Source organism: Oncorhynchus gorbuscha, linkage group LG01, assembly GCF_021184085.1.
Source record: "Oncorhynchus gorbuscha isolate QuinsamMale2020 ecotype Even-year linkage group LG01, OgorEven_v1.0, whole genome shotgun sequence".
Lineage (NCBI taxonomy): Eukaryota > Metazoa > Chordata > Actinopteri > Salmoniformes > Salmonidae > Oncorhynchus > Oncorhynchus gorbuscha.
In genome coordinates this window covers 41,884,357-41,908,140 of record NC_060173.1, presented here as the reverse complement: position 1 = coordinate 41,908,140, position 23,784 = coordinate 41,884,357, and the positions used below count along the sequence as shown (strand labels likewise).

The following is a 23,784-nucleotide window of genomic DNA, read 5'->3' as shown; positions in this document are numbered from 1 at the left end:
TGAAATATCCAATAAATGTCGTTCCACTTCATGATTGTGTCCCACTTGCTGTTGATTCTTCACAAAAAAATACAGATTTATATCTTTATGTTTGAACCCTGAAATGTGACAAAAGGTCGCAAAGTTCAAGGGGGCCGAATACTTTCGCAAGGCACTGTAGGTATGAGTCCTGGACTGAAATTTCTCCCGTGTCCCTGACCCATTAATCTTCAGTTCCCCATTATAGGAAAAACAACTTTTTCCATATCATTAAGTCCCTCTTGACCTTTAGTCCTCTGCTATTGTGTATTTATCTTTAAATATTTTTACACTCCCACCTAGACAATTTTTAAAAGAAATATACTTCAAATGTATTTTTAGAAAACATGAAAAAATAGACATAACTTTTTTTGTTATAAGCATAAAATCATTCACATTAAAACCTGCATTTCTATAAAACATAAAGGGCATATTTGACTTGCTTTTGCAATAAGAAATAGATTTCAAACCAAGTTAAAGAAAATAAGTATTAACAGATGTAATGATGCAAGACAATAATATTCAATCGTTCTTTTGGCTTGGTAATCATTTAGAGTCCTGTAAAAGTGACCAGCTCTTCCACACCGGAAGCAGTCCGACAGATAACTATTAGAAATGATGTTCTGACGGTAGTGAGGAATTATTCTTCTGTTCCACTGGTTGATAAGAACCTCTTTAATTAACACTTCACCGGTGATCTTGTATTGTTTCAGGTACAGGCCTTGGGTCAAGGAATATTGCTGCAACTTCAGATGATAGATTCTCATAACCTGTAACGAAGGAAACAAAAAGTGAAATTAACATGTTCTGGTTTCAAGAAAAATTATATTTCACATAGATTTCCCTAAATAAGCATATCCCGATATCACGATTGTTGTAATTGTCATTATTACATATATATATATATATATATACATTTGTAATAATAACAATTACAACAATACTGAATGAACACTTTTTTAACTTAATATAATACATAAAATATATTTAGTCTCAAATAAATAATGAAACATGTTCAATTTGGTTTAAATAATGCAAAAACAGTGTTGGAGAAGAAAGTAAAAGTGCAATATGTGTCATGTAAAAAAGCTAACGTTCAAGTTCCTTGCTCAGAACATGAGAACATATGAAAGCCGGTGGTTCAATATTCCCAGTTAAGGCGTTTTAGGTTGTAGTTATTATAGGAATTATGACGCGTCAACGATTTCTCTTTACCATTTGAATTTCATATACCTTTGACTATTGGATGTTCTTATAGGCACTTTAGTATTGCCACCCTAATCTCAGGAGTTAGGCTTGAATGATAGGCTTGAAGTCATAAACAGTGTTGTGCTTAAGCATTGCTAAGAGCTGCTGGCAAACGCAGTAAAGTGCTGTTTGAATTAATGCTTACGAGCCTACTGCTGCCTACCACCGCTCAGTCAGACTGCTCCATCAAATATCAAATCATAGACTTAAGTATAATAAACACAGAAATACGAGCCTTTGGTCATTAATATGGTCAAATCCGGAAACTATCATTTCGAAAACAAAACGTTTATTCTATCCGTGAAATACGGAACCGTTCCGTATTTTATCTAACGGGTGGCAACCCTAAGTCTAAGTACTGCTGTTGCATTGCACAACCTTCAATGTTATGTCATAATTATGTAAAATTCAGGCAAATTAATTCAGTTTGCAACGAGTCAGGCGGTTCCATATACCCTGACTCTGCTTGCACTGAACGCAAGAGAAGTGACACAATTTCCCTAGTTAATATTGCCTGCTAACATGAATCTTTTAACTTCATTTGCAGGTTTAAAAAAATATATAATTGTGTATTGATTTTAATTAAGGCATTGATGTTCAAGGTTAGGTACATTATTGCAACGATTGAGCTTTTTTCAAATGTGCTTTTTTATCACCCGTTTGGCGAAGGTGAAGTAGGCTGTGATTCGATGATAAATGAACAGGCACCGCATTGGTTACTAGCAACGCAGGACAAGCTAGTTAACCTAGTAATATCATCAACCATGTGTAGTTAACTAGTGATTATGTGAAGATGGATTGTTTTTTTAAAGATAAGTTTAATGCTAGCTAGCAACTTACCGTGGCTCCTTGCAGCAATAAGGTCCTTTTGACGCAGGTGGTCAGCCTGCCACGCAGTTTCCTCATGGATTGTAATGTAATTGGCTTCCAAAAAGGCAGATTACCGATTTGTTATGGAAACTTGAAATCGAGACTAATAAATCAGCCCTAATCAGTCGACCTCTAATGACAACTCCCGTGTACAACATAGAAGCTTATCAGGTTCTGATCATCTTACTATGCTTCACGAGATTGGCCTCCGACTGCTAATCAATCTGCTCTTTATTCTCCAGGCTCTGCTTTTTTTATCAAAATGTACAAGCTTGCAGTGAGTGACATGTATCCATTGTGATTTTCCCTGCTGACCTTTTTATGAGCAAAACTTGACAAGGACCTTCCCATTTTGGCCCTGATTGTCTCTGTTAAATATTTTTTTTTACCATCACCCATCCTTTCTTAGTAGAGTAGGCTTCTTCAACCCATCGTGAGAAACAATCAACAACGACCAGAACATTTTCCTTTACATTTGGCTAGCGTGATGTAGTCAAGCTGTAGATGTCTGAAGGTTCCTGGTGGGGGAGGTGCTCGTAGTGTCTACTTTCACTCATCCCTTGGTGTTGTTTTCCATACAAATGTTGCAATTCGCCACAACAGCCTCAGCCTCTTTCTGCCTCAGGATTCCACCATTTCCCCACAAAATTATAAACTATCTTGTCCACACCAATGTGTCACCACGTAGGGTAAGATGGTATGTGTCACCACGTAGGGTAAGAGTGAATTTGGCGCTACACATCTCAGGTTGTATTTCCACATACACCTTCTTGATTGAGTTTGCACCCTGTAGCCATCCATTCCCACACTTCATCTTTTGGAGCTCTGCTTTGCATGTCTCCAATGTGTTACAATGTATCCACGGTGTATTTCCTAATCAGTTTAGGTGACAGAGGTGTTTTCTTGGCAGCCGTCTTGGCAGCTCTGTCAGCCAGGTCATAACCTTTACTCTTGTCTGTACAGATTTTTTCCATGTGCTTTCATTTTCAAGATCGAACTTGTCCAGGTAACTGGAGAGCATTCAGTAGAGCCATCACCTCTGGTCTATTCTTCACAGGAGCTCCCAGTGATGTCATGAATCCTCTCTCTGTTTTTTGATATTTTTCCAAAATCATGGTTCAGGCTGAAAGCATACCTTGAGTCTGTAGATATTAGCTGTACAACGTGTGCCACGTTGTATGATGATGTTAGGAACCTCCAACACAGTCGATCACTCCACATCATCCAGTTTCTTCTAATAGTAGCCTGCAGGTTTCTCTTCTGCTGAATGAGTAATGTTTTTGGGTTCACTTGGAACTTGCACAACTCAGATAACAGCAGGTTTATTATGTTGATTGATGTCTCTATCCATTCGGGACAGCATGTCGATGATGTCGCCACAGTTTTGTCTCTCCCAGTCAGTAGTTGTGGAAACAAAAGTTTTGCACTAATCATTGTGTATGGATTGCATCAACTGTGTGATTGCCCCATTTTTGGAAGAGATGAGTGCATCGCCATCTTTCATGATGGGTAACCCACTGTGTCTAACCTCCTCTGCTCTGAACCTTTCTTCAAATTCAACAAACTGCTCTTTCGGTTTTTGAACACATTTGGTTATCTCACCCCAATTGGTGGTAGAATTGGTCAGACCCTTAAGGAAAACAAGTATTGCTCTCCATCCATCGGCCACATCTTGCTCTTCACCACCCACAGCTCTCTTGACCATTTCTTCAAGTACGCCATGTTCACGGTTGTTCAAAACAAAGGCTAATAACTAACCCATCATAAGGATGTAGATTGTATAGTTTCTTATTGCTTTAAATGGTCTCACATCTTCATACCCACATCTCATGGTGGATGCTTCAAAGTCTTTGACAACTCATCCAACTGTTTTGGAGATGCTGATTCATGTGATTACTGTCACCTGGTGTTTGTCTTTACTGCCTTTAACAGCCTGTGTTCTGGTTGGCATAAGACATTGTTTGTCACCGCTGTCAGAATCTATTGACTCAAAGCCAGGCAGTGCTAATCAGATGCCTGAAACCTGATCATCCTTGCGCAACTCAGCATGAGGGTAGATTGAGGGAACAAAGGGCCCACAGGTGGGGGCAAAATATGCCACTCTTGCCTCCTGTAATTGTTGAATTTTGCCTTTAAGGTTTTTCTGTTCCCCAAGAGCCCTCACTCTTTATCTCTCTACAATGTCCTATCATGATTATGAAGAAATCATTTCTCATCTCGTTTTATTACTTTGTGTCCATCGTGTCGTTGTCAATGAGTTAGACATTCTGCATTTTTCCCCAAGCGTTTGTATATCAGACAGATTCCATGTTCCAGCGTTGTCAACAATAACGGAATATTTCTTTATCTCTTGCCTACACTTCAATCAAAGGTAACACCTAGTAATTTAGTCTCCTCAACTTGTTCAACAGCCACACCATTCATTACCAGATTCAGCTGAGGTCTAGAGCTTAGGGAATGATTTGTACCAAATACTCTTAGTTTTAGAGATGTTCCAGACCAGTTTTATTACTGGCCACCCATTCCAAAACGGACTGCAACGCCTTTTATTTATTTTTCTATTTTACCCAAATTTTCTCACAAATATCCAATTACGATCTTGTCTCAACGCTTCAACTCCCCAATGGGCTCAGGAGAGGTGAAGGTTGAGTCATGCACCCTCTGAAACATGACCCGCCAAATCGTGCTTCTTAGCATCTGCCCGAGGAATCACTGTTCAACTGACGGCTGAAGTCAGCCCAGCCCACCACCAGGAGTCGCTAGAGCATGATGAGCCAAGTGACATAGATTAGATTAGATTAGACGTAGATTAAAGATGGGAGTGGCCAGATTTGTCAATGCCTGGAGGTTTGTCATTATTTGTTATTTTTTTAAACTCGGTTTATTTTTAAACACACAGACAAGACAACACAAAGCAATATAAATAATATACTCAACTAGAAAAAAAAATACAAATGAAAAAATGGCTTTAAAGATACCATACTTTAGACAAGTTAAACACACCAGGCAGAAGGCTACAAAGGTTAAAGGGCAATCTATAGTACAGGGACAGAGCAAACACCTCACCATTGTTCCTGTAAACAGTCAAGGGATAAGGGTGGAGAAATGCTACCACTCACAGACAGTCATGGCCACAGACCGACCAACCACTGGACCAAAAATGAAGTTTATAATGCTTTAAAATATATAAATAAATAGAATGATTATTCATGTAGGCGTGAACAAAATGTAAAAAATAACTGGGGAAAACAAGCTCACACTTCAGTCTCTGCCTGGGCAAGATGAACAAGGCATCCGCGGGTCACAATCAATAAGCACATGGACCTTAATAACCCCCCAGCAAAAACACAGAGAGAAGCTCCTCCAACCCTTAAGTCACAGGGGGGTCAAATACAGACTTAGTTTTAATTGGAATGCCGTCAGAGGATGGACTGTTTAAAGTAAGACCGGAATGGTGCCCAAGCCTCATTAAACAGTTTGAGGTTCCCACGTTAATTGAATTGATTTTTTTCTAGTTTCAGAGAGCACAACACATCTCACCCAATATTTATAAGATGGCGGAGCTGCCATCTTCCAGTTCTATATTATTAGCCGTCTAGCTAAAAGAGTTGTATAAGCAACAGTGTCCGACTTGATTCTTGATAGGGGGGTACCCATGGGCAGTACTCCAAAAAGGTCTGTAAGGGGAGATGGATCTATAACAGTGTCATATATATCAGAGAAACATTTAAATATTAATTCCCAGAAACCTGACAGTTTATGACAGCCCCAAAACATATGCAATAGTGTGGCTGGTTCCACTTTACATCTGACACAGGATCAAAATCAGAGAATATTCTTCCAAGTTTGGCCCCCGACCAGTGGATACGGTGAACCACCTTGAATTGAATGAGGCTGTGTCTAGTAGGTTTGTCATTATTGATCGATAACAATAATGTTGCGTACTGGTATGTAACAGAGCCTGCGTGTGTATCAGACAGGAGTATCAACAGTGGGCGTGTCAGCAGTTATACCTGCCATCTCCTGTGGACAAGGGGGGCTGTGCAGGAGACTTAAGGACAGCCTGCTCCCACATTCTCAATGCTGTCATGGACCAGAAGACAGTATGGTCAGCATGATTTGGCTTATGGCCTCCTGCACCTCAGATAATCCTGATTATTGGAATAATAGACATGGTTGAGTTGTTTAGTCTTTATCGCTTCTCTTTGTGTCCTTAGTGCTCCGATCCAGGAGAACACTGATCACAGACCCTCGGAGGCAGGCACCTGTCTCCCAGACATTTTCTCCAGACTTCAGGTACAGTACACAGGCCTTTTGATTTATATGTTAGTTTGTTTCTGTACATGATTTCCTGTTAATGCTTCGTATTTTCTGCATATGTTTTGCACCGATTTTCCTGTGTGTGTCCTTTGATGTCTTTATAGGAGATTGTCTATGAGATGGAGCTCACTAGTCGCTCTCAAAGGACTCAAGATAAGGGACATTTCCTATTGGATCTGATTTCACATAGATGCTCTGTGACCTCTGACCTACAGAGTATCAGCAGTGAGCTTAGCATTCAGCAAACATTACATACGTGGAACAGGTAATGTACAGACGCACAGACACATCCTCTATACTAGGGCTTTGGCAGTCATGACATTTTGTCAGCAGGTTAATTGTCATGCAAAAGAAACATGACAATGAGAACATGTATTTCAGAAGAACAATATGAGTTGGCCTACTATATGTTATCTGACTATGTGTCCTGCTGTAGGTTTGTTCACATAGCAGATATGATAAGATATGCTTCCAAGTCCTGTACCATTATTTTATATTATGATTTTATAGTATGAATATAAGAAGAACATTATTTTCCTCAGGCAGCACATGCTGTTCTCTCACCAATTTATCATATTTTCACCCATCAGATTATTCTCAATTTAATCTTGTCTTTACTAATATGTCAAATTTATTTCGATTTAGAATGGGAAAAAATACATGTAATCTGTATGCACTCGAATAGCATTTAGAGGCCGCTTTCTTGACGGTGGGTTTTTCAATCATGCCGGGTAAGCTGGTGATTTCACTCTACACATCAACCACTGTTTGAGGAGCATGGAGCCTCTCGTGATATTTCGCCCAAACTCTGTATGCCATGGGCTCTCCAACCTTGTCCTTGCAGCTACCCAGGGCTTAATTTCGGAAACCAAGTCAAATCTGTTTTGAAACATTGATAGTAACATGTTTTCAGAAGGAAACATATTTCAATAAACTGTTGACAGCTCCTCTCTGTGCGCTGAAAGGAATGAAGGAGAGAGGGGAGGAGATTGATATGTGCGGTGGTGAGATTTTCTGTAGCTAAAGGTAATGTGTCAGCCTATTAATTATGAAAATATAAAAAATACCCTATTGCTAGGCTATTGAAAGTCAAATGCAAATTCACTATAATGGTAGACTAACTCTGTCAGCTGTCCGGCTAGACCAATTATGTACCGAAGAGATCTTAAATATATTTGTTAATGTTTTTTGGCCATGCATAATATGCGGGTAGGCTATGTATTGTATAACGGCACAATCATTATTTTAATTCAGTTTTTTGGGGGGTGGAGTTCATGTATAGGCCTATGTGTATTTATAAGCTATAATATGCATATGGTGTTCAGAATTTATTATCACCTTAAAGAAAGCCCTGTCCATTTTGTTGTTAGGCCTTGAAACAACATACCGTACACAACGACCATGTTTTCCACTCAGTTTCAACCTGTTGTTGAACATCTCTCTTCAAATTGATCAATCACAATGAGCACAATAGTCATGAGTCTTGCCGCCACTACTGTCACCGCAACAGCCCTACTTTATACCAGTGATTCCAACAGCCCTACTTTATACCAGTGATTCCAACAGCCCTACTTTATACCAGTGATTCCAACAGCCCTACTTTATACCAGTGATTCCAACAGCCCTACTTTATACCAGTGATTCCAACAGCCCTACTTTATACCAGTGATTCCAACAGCCCTACTTTATACCAGTGATTCCAACAGCCCTACTTTATACCAGTGATTCCAACAGCCCTACTTTGTACCAGTGATTCCAACAGCCCTACTCTGTACCAGTGATTCCAACAGCCCTACTCTGTACCAGTGATTCCAACAGCCCTACTCTGTACCAGTGATTCCAACAGCCCTACTCTGTACCAGTGATTCCAAACATGGTCACCCCAGGGTTGCATATTGTTGTTCTAACTTAACTCACTGAACTGATTTAACCCGTGATTAGTTGATTTAGGTGTGTTAGTGCTGGGCTAGCAAAAATATGCAACCCTGGGTGGGTCTGCTCTACACCATAGAGATCTACTGTACTACAGTGTGAACTTGTGTGTGTGTATATTAACTTTAACAAAACGTGTGTTTGTGTGTCATAGGGTGATACTGGCACTCCCTGCAGTCATGTTGGTTACAGTGAAGACTGGAGGAGGGAAGAGGACTCTGGACTGTGAGACCCTCATGGAACATATCAACCAGTATCAGGTACGCCACAATGGGGGTTGAGAGAGGGAGGTTAGATTAATGAATCATTCATTCAAGCAAATGTATTGTAGCTACAGTCTGTGTGAATCGATCCGTAGTTCACTTCTCATCTTGACCAAACCACCTACTATAGATGCGTTTTCCCAGATTTGATCATTATCGTTATACAATATCTCTTTGTGTATCAGAGGAAGGGCTGTTCCCCAGCTGGACTGCTGCCCTACCACCTCACAGCACACTTCTTAAGAGTAAGTTCCACTCACAGATTATTAACTGCTCTAGACCTGGGTTGACAGTGTTCACAACATATTGTGATATTTATCATATGAAGTCATTTCTCATAGGCTGTACTCATGGCCAGTGTGAGCTGTGACTGTGCATCAGGAGAAGTGAACAAGGCCATGTCCCTGATCAGTCTTCAATGTCCACTGCTCCTCGTCTCTGCCGGGGTACCGTACATTATACTTCCAGGATCAGGTCTGATTTGTTAATCTGAGAGTTTTAATGTATGATGCTGACTGAGTAATTTGTGTGTGTGTGTGTTGGGCAGCACTGGTGGGGCCGCCTCTCCCCTGTATTGGTGTCTCTCTGGCATCGCCTCACTGACGGACAGCCCCTGCCTCAGCAGCTGCAGGTCCTGGCTGATTGTCACTTGTGGGGCTGCAGGTAAAACAGGATCATGCGTACATGCCTGTGTATATAGACAGTATTTACTGATAATACTCCTTTAGAAACTAAATATGTTGACTTTTATTTCTGTAATTTTTTGGCGCAATGATTGAATGTGTTTTTTGTCCTATGTCCTTGGCAGTTCAAAGGATGGAGTGTCATGCCCTGTCCCCTCTGCCCCGCCCCTGCTCCTGGCAGCTTGTCTGCACTGTGTATGGGAAGGCCAGGCGAGTGGCAAGAGCATCAGGACAAGCCTGGAGATGTTGGGACAGCTGACAGAGCAGCACAGTCAGGTAAGTACACTTCTCTTCCCTATCACCAAGTGTTTCAAACTCAACCTAGATGTTTGTTCAAAAGGTTCACTAGCCATGTTTGTAAGCTTTGATGGAGTGGACACAACACCGCCAATTGAGAAAATCTATTTCACACCACATGAAGGAGGTCAAAGTGCACAGGGGGGGAAAAAAATCCCGATTTATGTAGGTTTCTTGGGATATATAGGTGTCTTGGAATATATTATTGGAATGTATTGGCAGTTGTGACACATTAGTAAGACACTGACACTCACATGCTCAGAACTAACCTTCGGTCTCACACAAACACAGTTTCTTGTTCGTGATTTAGGAGTAGAGACACTCAGATGATTAGGGAACCAACTTAGCAGTTTTCTATTAGAGACGTGATCATTGTCACTAGGCTCCATTTTGTCATTAGTTAGTAGACACCAGGGAAACTGCCATGTAACCTAAAATAATTTGTGATGCCATTTGTCCCCAGCTGCTGGTGTTTCTGCTATTCCTCTGTGTGACTGACCTCCTCACAACTTTTCTCACGCCCCAGGTACATTTACATTTAGCAGACCCTCTTATCCAGAGCGACTTACAGTTAGTGCATTCATCTTAAGAAAGCTAGGTGAGACAACTACATGACATAGTAAGTACATTTTTCCTCAATACAGTATTTATTAGCCAAGTCAGTGCTAATAGGAGAAGACAACTACAACTTTTTTTGTGGGAGAGGGAGGGGGGGTCACTGGGACTTAGTCAAGATACTGAAGAGGTGGGTTTTCGGAAGATGGGCAGGGACTTGGCTGTCCTGACGTTAGAAGGAAGCTTGTTAAACCATTGGGGTACATCATTCCTACACCTTAAGGCCAGGAGTGTTCCTGGCTAGGGCACATGGGAACACCTAGCCCAGTGGTTCCCAAATGTTTTTGGCCCGCGACAACTTTTTAAAATAAATTGTTTTTGTTGTTGCCCCCACCATGTAAAAAAGTTTTGTTATCAACTGCCAATGTTTACTTTTTTAATTGGGGCTATGACAGTCTATTACAAATCAGTCAGACTGTACTTTTTACATTATTTTTATCTGAGGGAAGTATAGTGACAGAAATGTATCAGAAAGGTATTGGCAAGTTCAGAAGATCATCAGGCAATAATTTATTAACTTCTGTGTCGAAAAGAACATTATCATTGATGTTCTGTTTCCTCTCCAGTCTGTTCTGAGTCCTGCGCGGCTACAAGTTCCTGGGAGTCTTATCTTTCAGTGACAGGGCCGTATGTTGTAGCTTAAACTGTTGAAAAGATAGAGCCACATTTGTAGGAAGAAAACAGAAACCGCTCTGTTTATTACAACTGCATCTAGGTGCTCCTGGAGTAACGTAATCCCGGTTCTATGAACCAAACATGTTAAAAAAAAAAAAAATTATAATAATAATTTAGGAGTTTCTCTGATCCCATTTTAAAATCAGGCGACCCCTAGTTTGGGAAACGCTGTCCTAGCCCTACACACTCAACAGTGTAACAGTAACGTATTCAACAGACTAAAACAACTTTTCTGCTAACAAAACATCACAATTACAACGTTTCATACCACTTTTGTGTGTCATGCTACATAGAGGGTGAAGGGTCTTCAGAGAGCTCAGGAACTCTGTAAAGATATCCTGACTGTCCTTGTGGACTCTGCTGACTGGCTGTTACTATTCAAGACACCTTGCTCTGGTACAGTATATAACTTGCTTATTTACAGTAGCCTCTGGCTTTGAATATGTCCCATTTTGTGTCTCTGTGATGTTATATTTGGTATTTTATAATATTTTGTTTTTCCTATTCAAGAAAAAGGGCTATATCAGCCTGTGGCCGTGGTAACATCAGATGAATACACAAGACTGATGCCTTTAGCCTTTTACAGGTATATTTACTTGTTGGTCAAACTGTCAGTGTTGTCATCCATTTTCTTGTTTATATGTGAGTTCTGTATGTGTATTGTTTCCCTGCCAGCCTGGTCCCCCATCTTAACTCTGAGATATTGGAGAAAACAGTGAAGGCCCCAGGGTTCCTCCACACTGCTGTGCTCTGCTACTCCTCCCTTATCAAGCTCTTTATGGATGGCCAGACTCCCTGCCCTGTGACTGAGCATCTGACTGACCAGGTGAGCTTATTTTGATATGCAGAAAAGCAAAGATAATCATGTTTATTCATCAGACACGGTCACTGTGGTTGACTGGTATGTGGTCTCCAAACTACTGACAGTGGTGGCTTTCTGAATCCGGGTTTTGGTCTCGCAGATGGACCCCTCATATATTCTGACTAGGGCCCAGCAGGTGCTTCTGAAGACTATATCTATGACATCCCCAACCTCACTGTCTCAACATCAGCTGAACCAGGTAACACATTTGTGCACTGACCACCCAGAGTAAGGCTGATCTCAGTCTGTATTCCATAGAGTAGGACTGGGTTGTGTAGTACTGGGTTGAAATCAGATGGATATGATACATTTGATTGGATTTTCACAAACATCACACAACTACAGCCTATGATTTCTTTCTGGGCTTTACCTCGCATCAGACTGTTTTTTACCAATGGCTCTCAAAACTCAAAATAATGATATACCCTGATACTTCCTTTTGAATGACATAATACCCTACTTGTGACCTTTTCTCTCTCCTGTTCCTAGCTGGAGGCCTTATGTGTTGATCTGGACCCGGAGGTGGCAGCAGCTCTGGTCTTTCACCTCAGCTCTTCCAGCCTCAGCCCAGAGCTGGACTTCCTGTGAATGGATGTATATGGCTACAGGCACACCAGACTGTTAATGACACTAACTTGGCTTCCTTCATGAACAAGATATATAAAGATGATTAGTATGGGTGCGAGAGGACTTCGTCTTTGTCCTCCAATGAAGAATATACTTGGAATAGCTACAATATAATATTGCCTTTAGGTTATGTGGTTGGCAGTTGTATTTTAATTCTGTGTGTGTGGAAGGAATTGTGGTTTTGGGAGCGCAGTGTATATTCAGCATTGTAGAAAGATACCTATACACAGAAGAGCCTGATCACTTGTATAGCCGTCTAAGTTTCACCAGCCCTTATGAATGTTGTAAGGAAGAAACTTAATCAAATAACTTCATTTAAAAAAGCACTGATCTACACAATTTCTCATCATTAATTTTCCACTATCAAGTATGTTGTGGGGGAACTGTTGGGGTCTCAACATACCGAGTTAGAATAGTATTATACAAAGTGTAATTTGGTTGTGCATCAGCAGTTTCCCATCAGTCACGCAATTAGCCCATGTCAGCAAAAAATAAAATGTGCTGGCAATCATGGTCAATTTACTGACCGGGGGGCCACTGATTTTGTTGCCCCATGGCAAAATGGACAAAAGTAACTTCTATTTTTTGCATTTAATAGAAAATTACTCAAGTCAGTCACCCAGTATTTGGTTTTAAATATACCTAAGTATCAAAAGTAAAAATAAACCAGATGGCATTCAAAATGTGTTGAGGAAAATGGAGTAAAAAGTACATGTTCTTTAGGAATGTAGTGAAGTAAAAGTTGTCAAATATAAATAGTAAAGTACAGATACCACCCAAAAACAACTTAAGTAGTACTTAAGTATTTTTACTTTACACCACTGATGAGTTTATTTTTCTGTGGTCCCAGTCAGTTGCCTATTCCTGGTTTAGAGCATGAACAGTACAAGTCAAATCAAATGTTATTGGTCTCACACATATTTAGCTGATGTTATTGCAGGTATAGTGAAATGCTTGTGTAGTAGTATCTAATACTTCAACAATTCACACATCTAAAAGTAAAATTATGGAATTAAGAAATATATAAATTAGGACTAGCAATGTCTGAGTGGCATTGACTAGAATACAGTATATACAATTGAAATGAGTACAACAGTACAAACATTAAAAGTGACTAGTGATTCCATGTCCTGTTCAATTAGTCATTGTACCCATGACCATTCTATACCAGACTCCTTATAGAGGCTCAAGGGACGTTGTGTTCTTTGCAGCTCCTTGTCGGTCACGGACCTAATCAAGTCTATCAACCGGTGTATGGGTTCAGATCCCCAGTCTCTGATGGTTGGTTGTTGGAGGGGCTGTCAATGTTTCCTCTGACAGCTGCTAGTGTGAGGGGAGGCACCGTGGCTGTTGAGGTTGTGGGCCTTCTCAAAGCGCTCCCACATAGGTCACATGCAAATTCCAGATCAGCCTCTGCCTTGTTTGGTCATCTTAAAGTAGACAAAGGCTTAGTGAGGGTGCCAAATACAAGCTTGCATTCTTGTGCCCCTATGCATCCCTTCCATTATTACAGACTCACCCAAATCATACCACATAATCAAAGGCTTGGCTAAATCCTGACAGACTCACCAGTACTTGAGCCCCTCACAACACAATTCAGCAGAACTTTGCCACCTGATATGAGCTTAATCTCTCCCCCTGTAGTGGCTTAACCCCCTGAGTGGCACATCTGGTGCAGACAGGTATTTCCTCTGCTTGAAGGTCTGACCACATTGGTCACAGATGTAGTTCCCCAACTATAAAAAGGAAAATGATCTAACTTAATACCAACACACTCTGGTAGCATCCCAAATGGCAACCTATTCCCTTCATAGTGCATTACTTTTGATCAGGTGACCAATCAGGCTTTCTAAAGTAGTTCACAATATTAGAACTAGGACACCTTTTGGGACAGACGCATATCTCTGTCTCCAGTAAAAGCGCTGTGTCCAGTCCAAACCTACCTGTGTGAATGAGTTGGACGTGTCGCTGCAGATAGCAGTCAATGATGAAGACCTTGTTGCAGCCTATGGTGAGGGCAGGGCCACTTGCAGACCTCTTCATAGTACTCCTTAAAGTGTTTCTGTACCCGAGACACTACCGCACTCACAAAACGGTAATGTACAAACAGAACTGTTCATTGTCATAAGAGAATTAACAGTGCTGTAAGGAGGACTTTTTATTACAGATAAGCAGCCTGGTTACGGACATTTGTAGATTGGGCATCTCCTCTCTGAAAACCAAAAACAAACATGGGATACTACACCTCAGTCCAATTGCTTCTTTTATTCTGGTTCTCTTCTTCGGGGAAGCAATTCTGCAGGGCATGGGAAAAGGAAGAAAACACTTAAGATAAAGCCACGTTGCCCTTTTTCCGCTAGTAATTAGAGATCTTTCTGTCCACTGATGTGTTATGTATAATTTTGGTTTGATATGCAAAATAGCTAGAACCAGGGGCATCATGCACTCAAAATGCTTAATTCTTTGTAAAGAAAAATGTATATTTATCTGCATAGCTAAGCATACCTCTTGAGCTGTCTGTATCCTGGGTAAAAAAAAAACTACAAAACGAAATATGCTTCTCTGCTAAATTCTGAAAAGAATGTCAGTCTTATTCAGTACATTTAGCTATTGCTTGCTTTTATAGGCATGCCAGTTAAGATAGACAAGCTAGCTACTCTTAACTTGATTGATAGACTGAAATGGCATCTTGGTAGCTAGTTGAGGTTGGGAGCCTTTCTGGGCTAGCTAAAGTCAGCTTCATAAAATTGCTAGGTGGCTTGTGCCCCCTATGGGCATGTCACCTCTGGCTGGAACCCACATCAATCCACTCACTCCTTCTCTAGGTATGGCTCAAATAATTCAGAGGATACACTTTTCCTTTTCTCTTCAAACACATCCTTGCTGGACACGTTCCTAAGATTTGAGACAACAGCTTATAGTTTAACCAATCTTAACTTTCCAGCACTGTATAACTTGAATCATGTTTTTCATTGTTGATTCACCTGGCCTGTCTATGAGCAGGGCTGATGCAGGAGAGGGTGTCTCCTCACCAAAGAGAAATTCTAGGGACAAGAGGGTCAAACACATTAATTTGGACTGGCAACAGACAATAAGATGGTAACCACCTGCAAAGAGCCATACATTTCAATGCAGTCAAGACCATACTTCAGTAAACACTGAAATTAAATACTGAGTGTTCTGTTTCCAGGGTAACTTTGGAGGTACCAAAAGCTGTCTGACCATCTGCACTGGTGGTGGTAGCATCAGTGTGGACGGCGCTCTGAGTCTGGGGGGTGGCAGCTGTACTGGGCTGGGACATGGTGGTGTTGACAGGGTGTTGGTTCCCTCGAAGCTGCTCCTCACCTTCCAGTAGGGGATCACTCTCAGTGTGTCCAGGGTTTGCTCTGGGCTTTGTGGCCTGTGTGTCCATTCCGTAACTATGTTCATCCACACACCCCTAGCGTGCACTTACTGAGCCCCAGCACTGCCTCTCCAGCACTTCTTTCAGCTCAGGGCAAGAGCAGCAGTCCTCTGCATGGTGGTGAGCCCAGGACACCAGGCTGTGGAGACACTTGGGATGGAGGGTGCTGGTAAAGGAAAGGTGGTTGTCAGGTTGGAGGTAAAAGAAATGGGACAATTGGTAACAGTGGTTATAAACATGAAAGCCATCTCTGCCTATCAAAATCTGGTAATCATCTTGTCCTGATGGAATGTATCCACTTACACAAGAAGATGGGGTCCACCGTTCATTGAGAGCCCTCTGAACTCTTCCTGAAACCAAAATCAATATCATGTTATGGTTTCACTGCTGTTTTGGGCCAGATTTGCAGACTAGCTCATTGCTGACCCTCGTTTTGCAATTGCCGCTCTCAACATTGTGACATTACAGTTGCTTGCAGTTTCTCACCTGTCTCTGGTGCCCACATTCACAGAGGGCAAGATATTAACCCTCTGCATAAATATGAGCAGTATTGTGTGGCACTTGTAGCATTTTGTGTGGCAGGTCTTGCAGACAAACTGAGTGACGTGGACCACGGTTAAGTGGCACTCCAACTAGGCCCTGAAAGTCTATGTATAAAAACAGTGGCGACTGGGCTGGCTCTGTCTGGATCCCCTGGCCACTTGTCGAAGGCATGCCGCAGCCTCCGAGGTGAGAACTTTCCATGACAGAATGTAGTGCTGAGTCTGCCCATACCTGTAGGATCAGACAAGGAAGTAGGTTGCATTTGAGAACGTTTAACAGCTGATACTTTACCTTATGGAGGTAAAACACCTGACAACCAATCATTGACCTCAAAATCTAGACTGCTTGTCAAGAATTTTGAAGGGGAATCACAGGATTTCTTTGATCTATGCTGTGGCCGCTCCTCCCCTTCTGTCGCCACAGCTGACACTGCTGTGCTCAATTGTAAAATTGTAGATCTGTCACTGATGGTGAAGTTATCTTTGCAGCATTATTATTGGTTCTTCCTCGCCGCCCAAAATGTTTCTTGACCCCGACAACTAACTGAGTCTGGCTTCTCTGTCCTGCTGCCACATCGGAAAACCGCGCACGCCTCACTCTCTTCTTCATAACACAGTCCTAAGAGAATACGGAGGATCCAAAGGAAAATCCTATCAATATAATGTAGCAGTAGCTTTCAAAGTAACTTGAGCCTTAAATGGGAGCTATTCAGAAAGCTGTTTTTTACCAAAGTTGGTTTGAAAGCTGCAGCTGCGACTTCCAATGAGAACACTATTCGCTTCAAATTCTATCAGTCATATGTAGTTTAACCACTTCGTTGGTGGTTTAGTAAAATATACAGTCTTTTAAACAATAACACAATATCGTTAAGCACGAACTGGTAACGGTTTATATTGTAAACAACAAAACCCGGAAGTAGTACGAAAATAATAAACATCAAAGAACCACCAGACCGGAGTGCATATCCGGAACGTTGATTGGCCGCAGTTGGCGCTGCGTTGCAATGAAGCCCCTTCAAAATGCCATGAAAATGGCTAAAGTGGCTATACAACTGGACGCGGGGAACCGAGAAAAGGTATTATAATGTCTATATTTCAACAGATTTACAATTTCAGTGGCAAACGAGTTATATTGCCAGGAGGTATACGCTTTATCGTTGACGTAAACAACCACAAAATAGGCGGGGCTATCCGATGCCAGCTGCAGTCTATAGTGTGTGATTGCGGCCTGAAATTCGGAGCTTCCTTGCTTGTGGGCATTCCTGCATTTGCAGGAACTTCCTATTGGTTCCTGCTTGTGTTTAAGTAAACAAAAATATATTATAGATTTCCATAATTGTCCATGGGATTGAAATGTGGGCCAAAAGGGAAATAAACGTATTATCAGAGTTTTCTTCCGTTTAGGCTATGCCATCGTTGTAGTATTATACATGTGCAACGTTTTATCTTAAAATGTATGTGTAATCTGATGCGATTGATAACTGATGGGTGCTTTTTGCAACGCGGATGTATTTGCATACACTACTGTAGCCCATTCTAGAAGCTTAGAATGCCTGACCCTAGATTTTTGCTTGTTTACACCTAGCTGCAATGGGGCGGAAATGCAATTGTGGTTACATTAAAACACCTGTAATCAGATTAGATACTTTTGAAGAAATAGATTACTTTATTTTATTTAACCTTTTTTTTTTACCCGGCAAGTCAGTTAAGAACTAATTCTTATTTACAATGACGGCCTAGGAACAGTGGGTTAACTGCCTTGTTCAGGGGCAGAACGACAGATTTATACTTTATCAGCTCAGGAATTTGATCTGGCAACCTTTTGGTCACTGGCCCAACGCTCTAACCACTAGGTTACCTGCCGCCACTGAGGAAAAAATATTTGTTCCGCCATAGCGAGGATGACCACAAGTCAGAGACCACTATGATTATGAGCAGGAATATCCTTTTGTCGGCTACAGTCCGAGATATGTCTTCCAATGGCAAGGGTGTGGCTTACAGTCGATATGGATATCAAGTTATTAATATCTGCATAGTGCATTGATGTGAATCACATTGCTGATCTTTCGTTTAGCTATTTGCGCCTTACAGATTGTGGTTGTTGTGGATGGCTGTTAATAAATGAATATGGGTATTTTTAACTAATTGTTGAATTTAATAAGTTAAAGCTGCCTATCAATATTTTTTTTTGCAACCAGCGGACATCCAATGAAAAATTACCTCTTGCAACAAGTTTGAGGGAGTTCAGCTCGGGTAAAACAATTTTGCTAATATGCACAGTACCAGTCAAATGTTTGGACACACCTACTCATTCAAGGGTTTTTCTTTATTTTACTATTTTCTACATAGTAGACATCAAAACTATGAAATAACACATGGAATCATGTAGTATATTTGAGATTCTTCAAAGTAGCCACCCGTGATGAAATCTCCAATTTGGACTCATCAGACCAAAGGACAGATTTCTACTGGTCTAATGTCAATTGTTTCTTGGCCCAAGCAAGTCTCTGATTCTTATTGGTGTCCTTTGTAGTGGTTTCTTTTCAGAAATTCGACCATGATTCATATGCAGTCTCCTCTGAACAGTTGATGTTGAGATGTGTCTGTTACTTGGAACTCTGTGAAGCATTTATTTGGGCTGCAATCTGAGGTGCAGTTAACTCTAATGAACTTATCCTCTGCAGCAGAGGTAACTCTGGTTCTTCCTTTCCTGGGGGGGCTATATTCTGTGTACCACCCTTACCTTGTCACAACACAACTGATTGGCTCAAACACATTAAGAAGGAAAGAAATTCCACAAATGAACTTTTGCCAAGGCACACCTGATAATTGAAATGAAGCTGGTTGAGAGAATGCCAAGTGTGCAAAACTGTTATCAAGGCAAAGGGTGTCTACTTTGAAGAATGTCAAATTTAAAATGTATTTTGATTTGTTTAACACTTGGGGGGGGGGGGGGGGGGGGTTACTATATGATGTGTAATTTCATAGTTTTATGTCTTCACTATTCTACAATGTAAAAAATAAAAACCCTAGAGTAATTAGGTGTGTCCAAACTTTTGACTGGTACAGTACATCCATATGTCCAAGTCCTATTCTTGAATGTCAAGGGGTATTACATTAAATGGAATGACTGGAAATCTGACAGACTTTGATTTTTAATGTAATGTACCGGTACATCCTGTATATAGCCCTGCAATTGTTATTTACTGCGGCTCTTAAATTAGTTGTTAGTCTTATCTCTTAACTGCATTGTTGGTTAAGGGATTGTAAGTAAGCATTTCACTGTACACCTGTTGTATTCCGCATGTGACAAATAACATTTGATTTGATAAAGATAAAACCTAATTGTATTATTTTCTGTAGTAGAAAGCAATGAGTTAGAACAAGCCTACATAACCACCCCATAAAGTAAAATGCAACATCCATTTATAGCCAGCTATGTGAACTCTAACATTGATTTATCCTGCAATAAATGTTCTTCAATTGGCAAACTTCATTTGTCTTCTAATGCCTCTTAAGGGGAAAGTAATGAAAATGAACCAGAACTTTTGGATTACCCAAATTCAATAACATAATGTTACTAATTACAATTTTGGAAAGGTAACTGGAACGGATTACATTTAGAAAGTAACCTACCCAACCCTGTATGCCACTGTACTCCAACTTTGACCTTTATCCACACTGCTCTATCGAGAAGATTGAAATACTGCTAGTTTGCCCTTTTCATCCCCATGCTAGCTAGCATTAGCCACAACAGCCGTTATGGAATTGCACATCGCGTTGAACAACAAAGGAGCTGATTGGCTGTGGTGATTACTGCTAGCTAGCACGAGGACGGAAAGGGCAGTTTTCCAGGAAAACTGTGTATAAAATGTGTATAAAATGTAAGTAGTCCGGGAGGATTAATGGTACTTCTGTAGCTCAGTTGGTAGAGCATGGCGCTTGTAACGCCAGGGTAGTGGGTTCGATTCCCGGGACCACCCATACGTAGAATGTATGCACACATAACTGTAAGTCGCTTTGGATAAAAGCGTCTGCTAAATGGCATATATTATATATTATTCAGCAGACTTATGGCTTGGAGGTAGAAGCTGTTAAGGAGCCTTCTGGTCTTAGACTTGGCACTCCGGTTCCGCTTGCCATGAGGTACCAGAGAGAACAGTCTATGACTTGGGTGACTGGAGTCTTTGACAGTGATGTACTGGGCCATACACACTATCCTCTGTAGCGACTTAAGGTCAGATGCCGAGCAGTTGTTATACAAGGTGGTGATGCAACAGGTTAGGATGCTCTCGATGGTGAATCTGTACAATGTTTTGAGGATCTGGGGACCCATGCCAAATCTTTTCAGTCTCCTGAGGGGGAAAAGGTGTTGTCGTGTCCTCTTCACAACTGTCATTGTGTGTTTGGACCATGACAGTTTGTTGGTGATGTGGACACCAAGGAACTTGATACTCTTGATCCGCTCAGTCCCATCGATGTTAATGGGGGCCTGTACGGCCCTTCTTTTCCTATAGTCCACAATCAGCTCCTTTGTCTCGCTCACATTGAGATAGATTGTTCTCCTGGCACCACACTGCCAGGTCTCATCGTTGGCGGTGATTAGGCCTACCACTGTTGTGTCGTCAGCAAACTTAATGATGGTGTTGGAGTCGTGCTTGACCACATCATTTGCGCCAACGTTTTGGAAAAATAAGGAACCATGTTCCAGCACTTGTTTATGGAAAACAGATGGAAGACAGTCGACTACCTGTGCTAATTATTTATCTGCGTCTTCGAACATCTTTGTGTAAACGGAAGATGGACGCCACAAACGTGTTGTCACTGAAAAATACTGTCGACTGCGACTGTTAATCATGAAATTATTTTGATGTGATATGAAAGTAGAGGGCTTTATGTTTCTAGAACCGTACCGCAATAGCGGCTGTGCATAAAATTGATGGCCCCCATGCATTTACCACAAATGCCTTGTTGGCTAATTTTGCCATATTACACATTGCTCTCGGTAACACTTTTTTTTTGTGGACCTCATTCGTCTTTCAATCACCCACGTGGTTATGAGCCTAAAAACCAATGAGGCAGGACTTGCAGGGCATCTGGATACCTGGCTACGCAGACTCTTGCGGGCAATTTGGGATGAAATTATTGAATAACTTATGTGTACATTTATTTTGCAATGCTCGCACAAGCAACACGTCCGGTGTGGTCGGCATGTAACGTTAACAAAACTGTGGGAAAGCAGTGCATAGCTGGTGGTGAAGGACACTGTCTACCGGTGTCCTAGCTAGCTAGTACCGGGGTCACCCCGTCTCCTGTCTGTGTAAAGTTTCTGCAGCTCTAGCTAGCACTCAGTGACCGCGTTTGCATGCACACAGTATTCCGGATAGTAGCTCATATCCCGCTTATTCGGGATAAGCTGTTTACATGCACCTTTGATATCCTGCTCATGAGTATCCCTGTATCCATGAACATAATATTCCTCATAAGTATAGTGCATTCGGAAAGTTTTCAGATCCATTTTACACATTTTGTTATGTTACAGCCTTATTCAAAAATGTATACAAACTTTTATTTTCTTCATACATTTTTATTGGTCACTTCCCTTGGTCAGGGAGGTGACCAACAACCCGATGAAGCTCTGTCAGGGTGACCAGAGTTCCTCTGTGGAGATGGGAGAACTTTCCAGAAGGACAACCATCTCTGCAGCAATTCACCAATCAGGCCTTTATGGTGGCCAGGCAGAAGACACTCCACAGTAAAAGGCACATGACAGCCCGCTTGGAGTTTTCCTAAAGGACTCTCAGACCATGAGAAACAAGGTTCTCTGGTCTGATGAAACCAAGGTTAAACTTTTTGGCCTGAATGCCAAGTATCACGCTTGGAGGAAACCTGTGGGGATGTTTTTCAGGGGCAGGGACTGGGAGACTAGTCAGGATTGAGGCAAAGATGAACAGAGCAAGGTACAAAGATATCCTTGATGAAAACTTGCTCCAGAGCACTCAGGACCTCAGACTGGGATGAAGGTTCACCTTCCAACAGGACAACGACCCTAAGCATACAGCCAAGACAATGGAGTGGCATTGGGACACGTCTCTGAATGTCCTTTAGTGGCCCAGCCAGAGACCGGACTTGAACCTGATCGAACATCGCTGGAGAGACCTGAAAATAGCTGTTTTGCGAGGCTCCCCATCCAACCTGACAGAGCTTGAGAGGATCTGCAGAGAAGAATGGGAGAAACTCTCCAAATGCAGGTGTGCCAAGATTGTAGCGTCATACCCAAGAAGACTTGAGGCTGTAATCACTGCTGAAGGTGCTTCAACAAAGTACTGAGTAAAGGGTATGAATACTTATGTAAATGTGATATTTCCGTTTTTAATTTCTAATACATTTGCAAAGATAATAAAAAGGTATGTCATTATGGTGTATTGAGTGTAGATTGATGACAAAAATAAAAATGTAATCCTTGTCAGAATAAGGCTGTAACGAAACAATGTGGGAAAAGTCAAGGGGTCTGAATATTTTCCGAATGCACTGTATATGGGTTAAATGGAATAGTAACAGAAATATGGACACTGACTGTAGGCCGTTAACCTGACATGTAGCGTAATATATTATTAGTTCCTGCAGAATTATGCATTTCTTACAGTTAAATTATGCAACAAAAATGTATTTTGTCTCAGGAAAAGGAGTGGAGAAATATGATTTCTTTCTTTCAGCATCTCTTGCGAAATTGCGAATGCGAGGGTTATGTGTTAGCTTTGAAACTGCAGACAGTATTTCAACCACAAAATATGCACCCAAGATGAACTGCATTCTTATCAGAAATGTCTTGTAATTTGTCTCCACTTTGCAATTTCTATAAAACCAGTCAAATGGATAACATTTTGCACAGGAATAATCTTTCTACTATTTTGAAATTATTGCATTTTCTCCCCAGTCCCTAAACTAAACAGACAACTTCACTGGTGTTAACTGTAGATTACTAATGCATTCTTTCTATCGATGTAAAACATTATTCTGGTGAGCACTACTTTATTTAGTCTTCTAGGGCAGGTATTCCCAAACTGGGGTATGGGTACGTGCAATGCTGTCGGGGGTACGCCAAATAAAAATGTGATTCCCATTAAAAATTAAAAATAGTGTTCTTCACATTTTCAAACAAGTTGTCAGGCATTCCCTTGGCAGCAAGAGCCTCTCGGCGGATGCTGTAGTGTACCCAAGTGGCGTCGGGAGCCATGACAGGGATACATAGTGAAGTGGTAACGCGTGTGCAAGCAGTTGCTCCCGACACCACTTGGGTACACTGCAGCTTCCACTGAGAGGCTCTTGCTGCCAAGGGAATGCTTGAAAGATGTTTTGGACACTACAGTGAAAGTGGTTAACTTTGTTAAAGCAAGACCCCTGAACTCTTGTGTATTGTTTGCACTGC

General features: G+C 41.3%; 2 protein-coding genes and 1 long non-coding RNA gene across 15 annotated transcripts in view; 2 read left to right on the top strand and 1 right to left on the bottom strand.

Annotated features, from left to right (window-relative positions):
* LOC124037776 (Fanconi anemia group A protein-like) overlaps positions 1–13,313 on the top strand; it is a 29,076-nt gene extending 15,763 nt beyond the window's left edge. The window contains exons 29-42 of one of the 3 annotated variants that reach the window (XM_046352820.1): positions 6,113–6,244; positions 6,354–6,432; positions 6,561–6,721; positions 8,543–8,648; positions 8,837–8,896; positions 8,993–9,097; positions 9,199–9,314; positions 9,460–9,610; positions 10,095–10,157; positions 11,215–11,317; positions 11,432–11,507; positions 11,597–11,747; positions 11,884–11,982; positions 12,273–13,306. In XM_046352820.1, the coding sequence (XP_046208776.1) occupies positions 6,113–6,244; positions 6,354–6,432; positions 6,561–6,721; positions 8,543–8,648; positions 8,837–8,896; positions 8,993–9,097; positions 9,199–9,314; positions 9,460–9,610; positions 10,095–10,157; positions 11,215–11,317; positions 11,432–11,507; positions 11,597–11,747; positions 11,884–11,982; positions 12,273–12,371 (1,501 nt within the window). In that variant the 3' untranslated portion in view covers positions 12,372–13,306. Of the gene's footprint in view, positions 1–6,112; positions 6,245–6,353; positions 6,433–6,560; positions 6,722–8,542; positions 8,649–8,836; positions 8,897–8,992; positions 9,098–9,198; positions 9,315–9,459; positions 9,611–10,094; positions 10,158–11,214; positions 11,318–11,431; positions 11,508–11,596; positions 11,748–11,883; positions 11,983–12,272 lie in introns of all 3 variants that reach the window. The other 2 variants (XM_046352829.1, XM_046352838.1) reach the window with 2 other exon arrangements.
* On the bottom strand, positions 13,029–20,009 carry LOC124037805. Of its 9 annotated transcripts, none has more exons than XR_006839238.1 (4): positions 19,992–20,009; positions 16,117–16,587; positions 14,354–15,979; positions 13,029–14,146 (listed from the first exon to the last, which is right to left on the bottom strand). It is a non-coding gene; the product is annotated as an uncharacterized LOC124037805 (long non-coding RNA). The 9 variants fall into 9 exon arrangements; XR_006839242.1 differs by lacking the exon at positions 19,992–20,009 and having other exon boundaries at positions 14,354–15,305; positions 15,395–15,979; positions 16,117–17,528; XR_006839240.1 differs by lacking the exon at positions 19,992–20,009 and having other exon boundaries at positions 14,354–15,454; positions 15,633–15,979; positions 16,117–17,528.
* vps9d1 (VPS9 domain containing 1) overlaps positions 16,907–23,784 on the top strand; it is a 26,255-nt gene continuing 19,377 nt past the window's right edge. For 2 of the 3 annotated variants that reach the window (XM_046352853.1, XM_046352861.1), the window contains exon 1: positions 16,908–17,431. In XM_046352853.1, coding sequence (XP_046208809.1) covers positions 17,360–17,431 — 72 coding nt within the window. In that variant the 5' untranslated portion in view covers positions 16,908–17,359. Of the gene's footprint in view, positions 17,432–23,784 lie in introns of all 3 variants that reach the window. The other variant, XM_046352869.1, reaches the window with a different exon arrangement.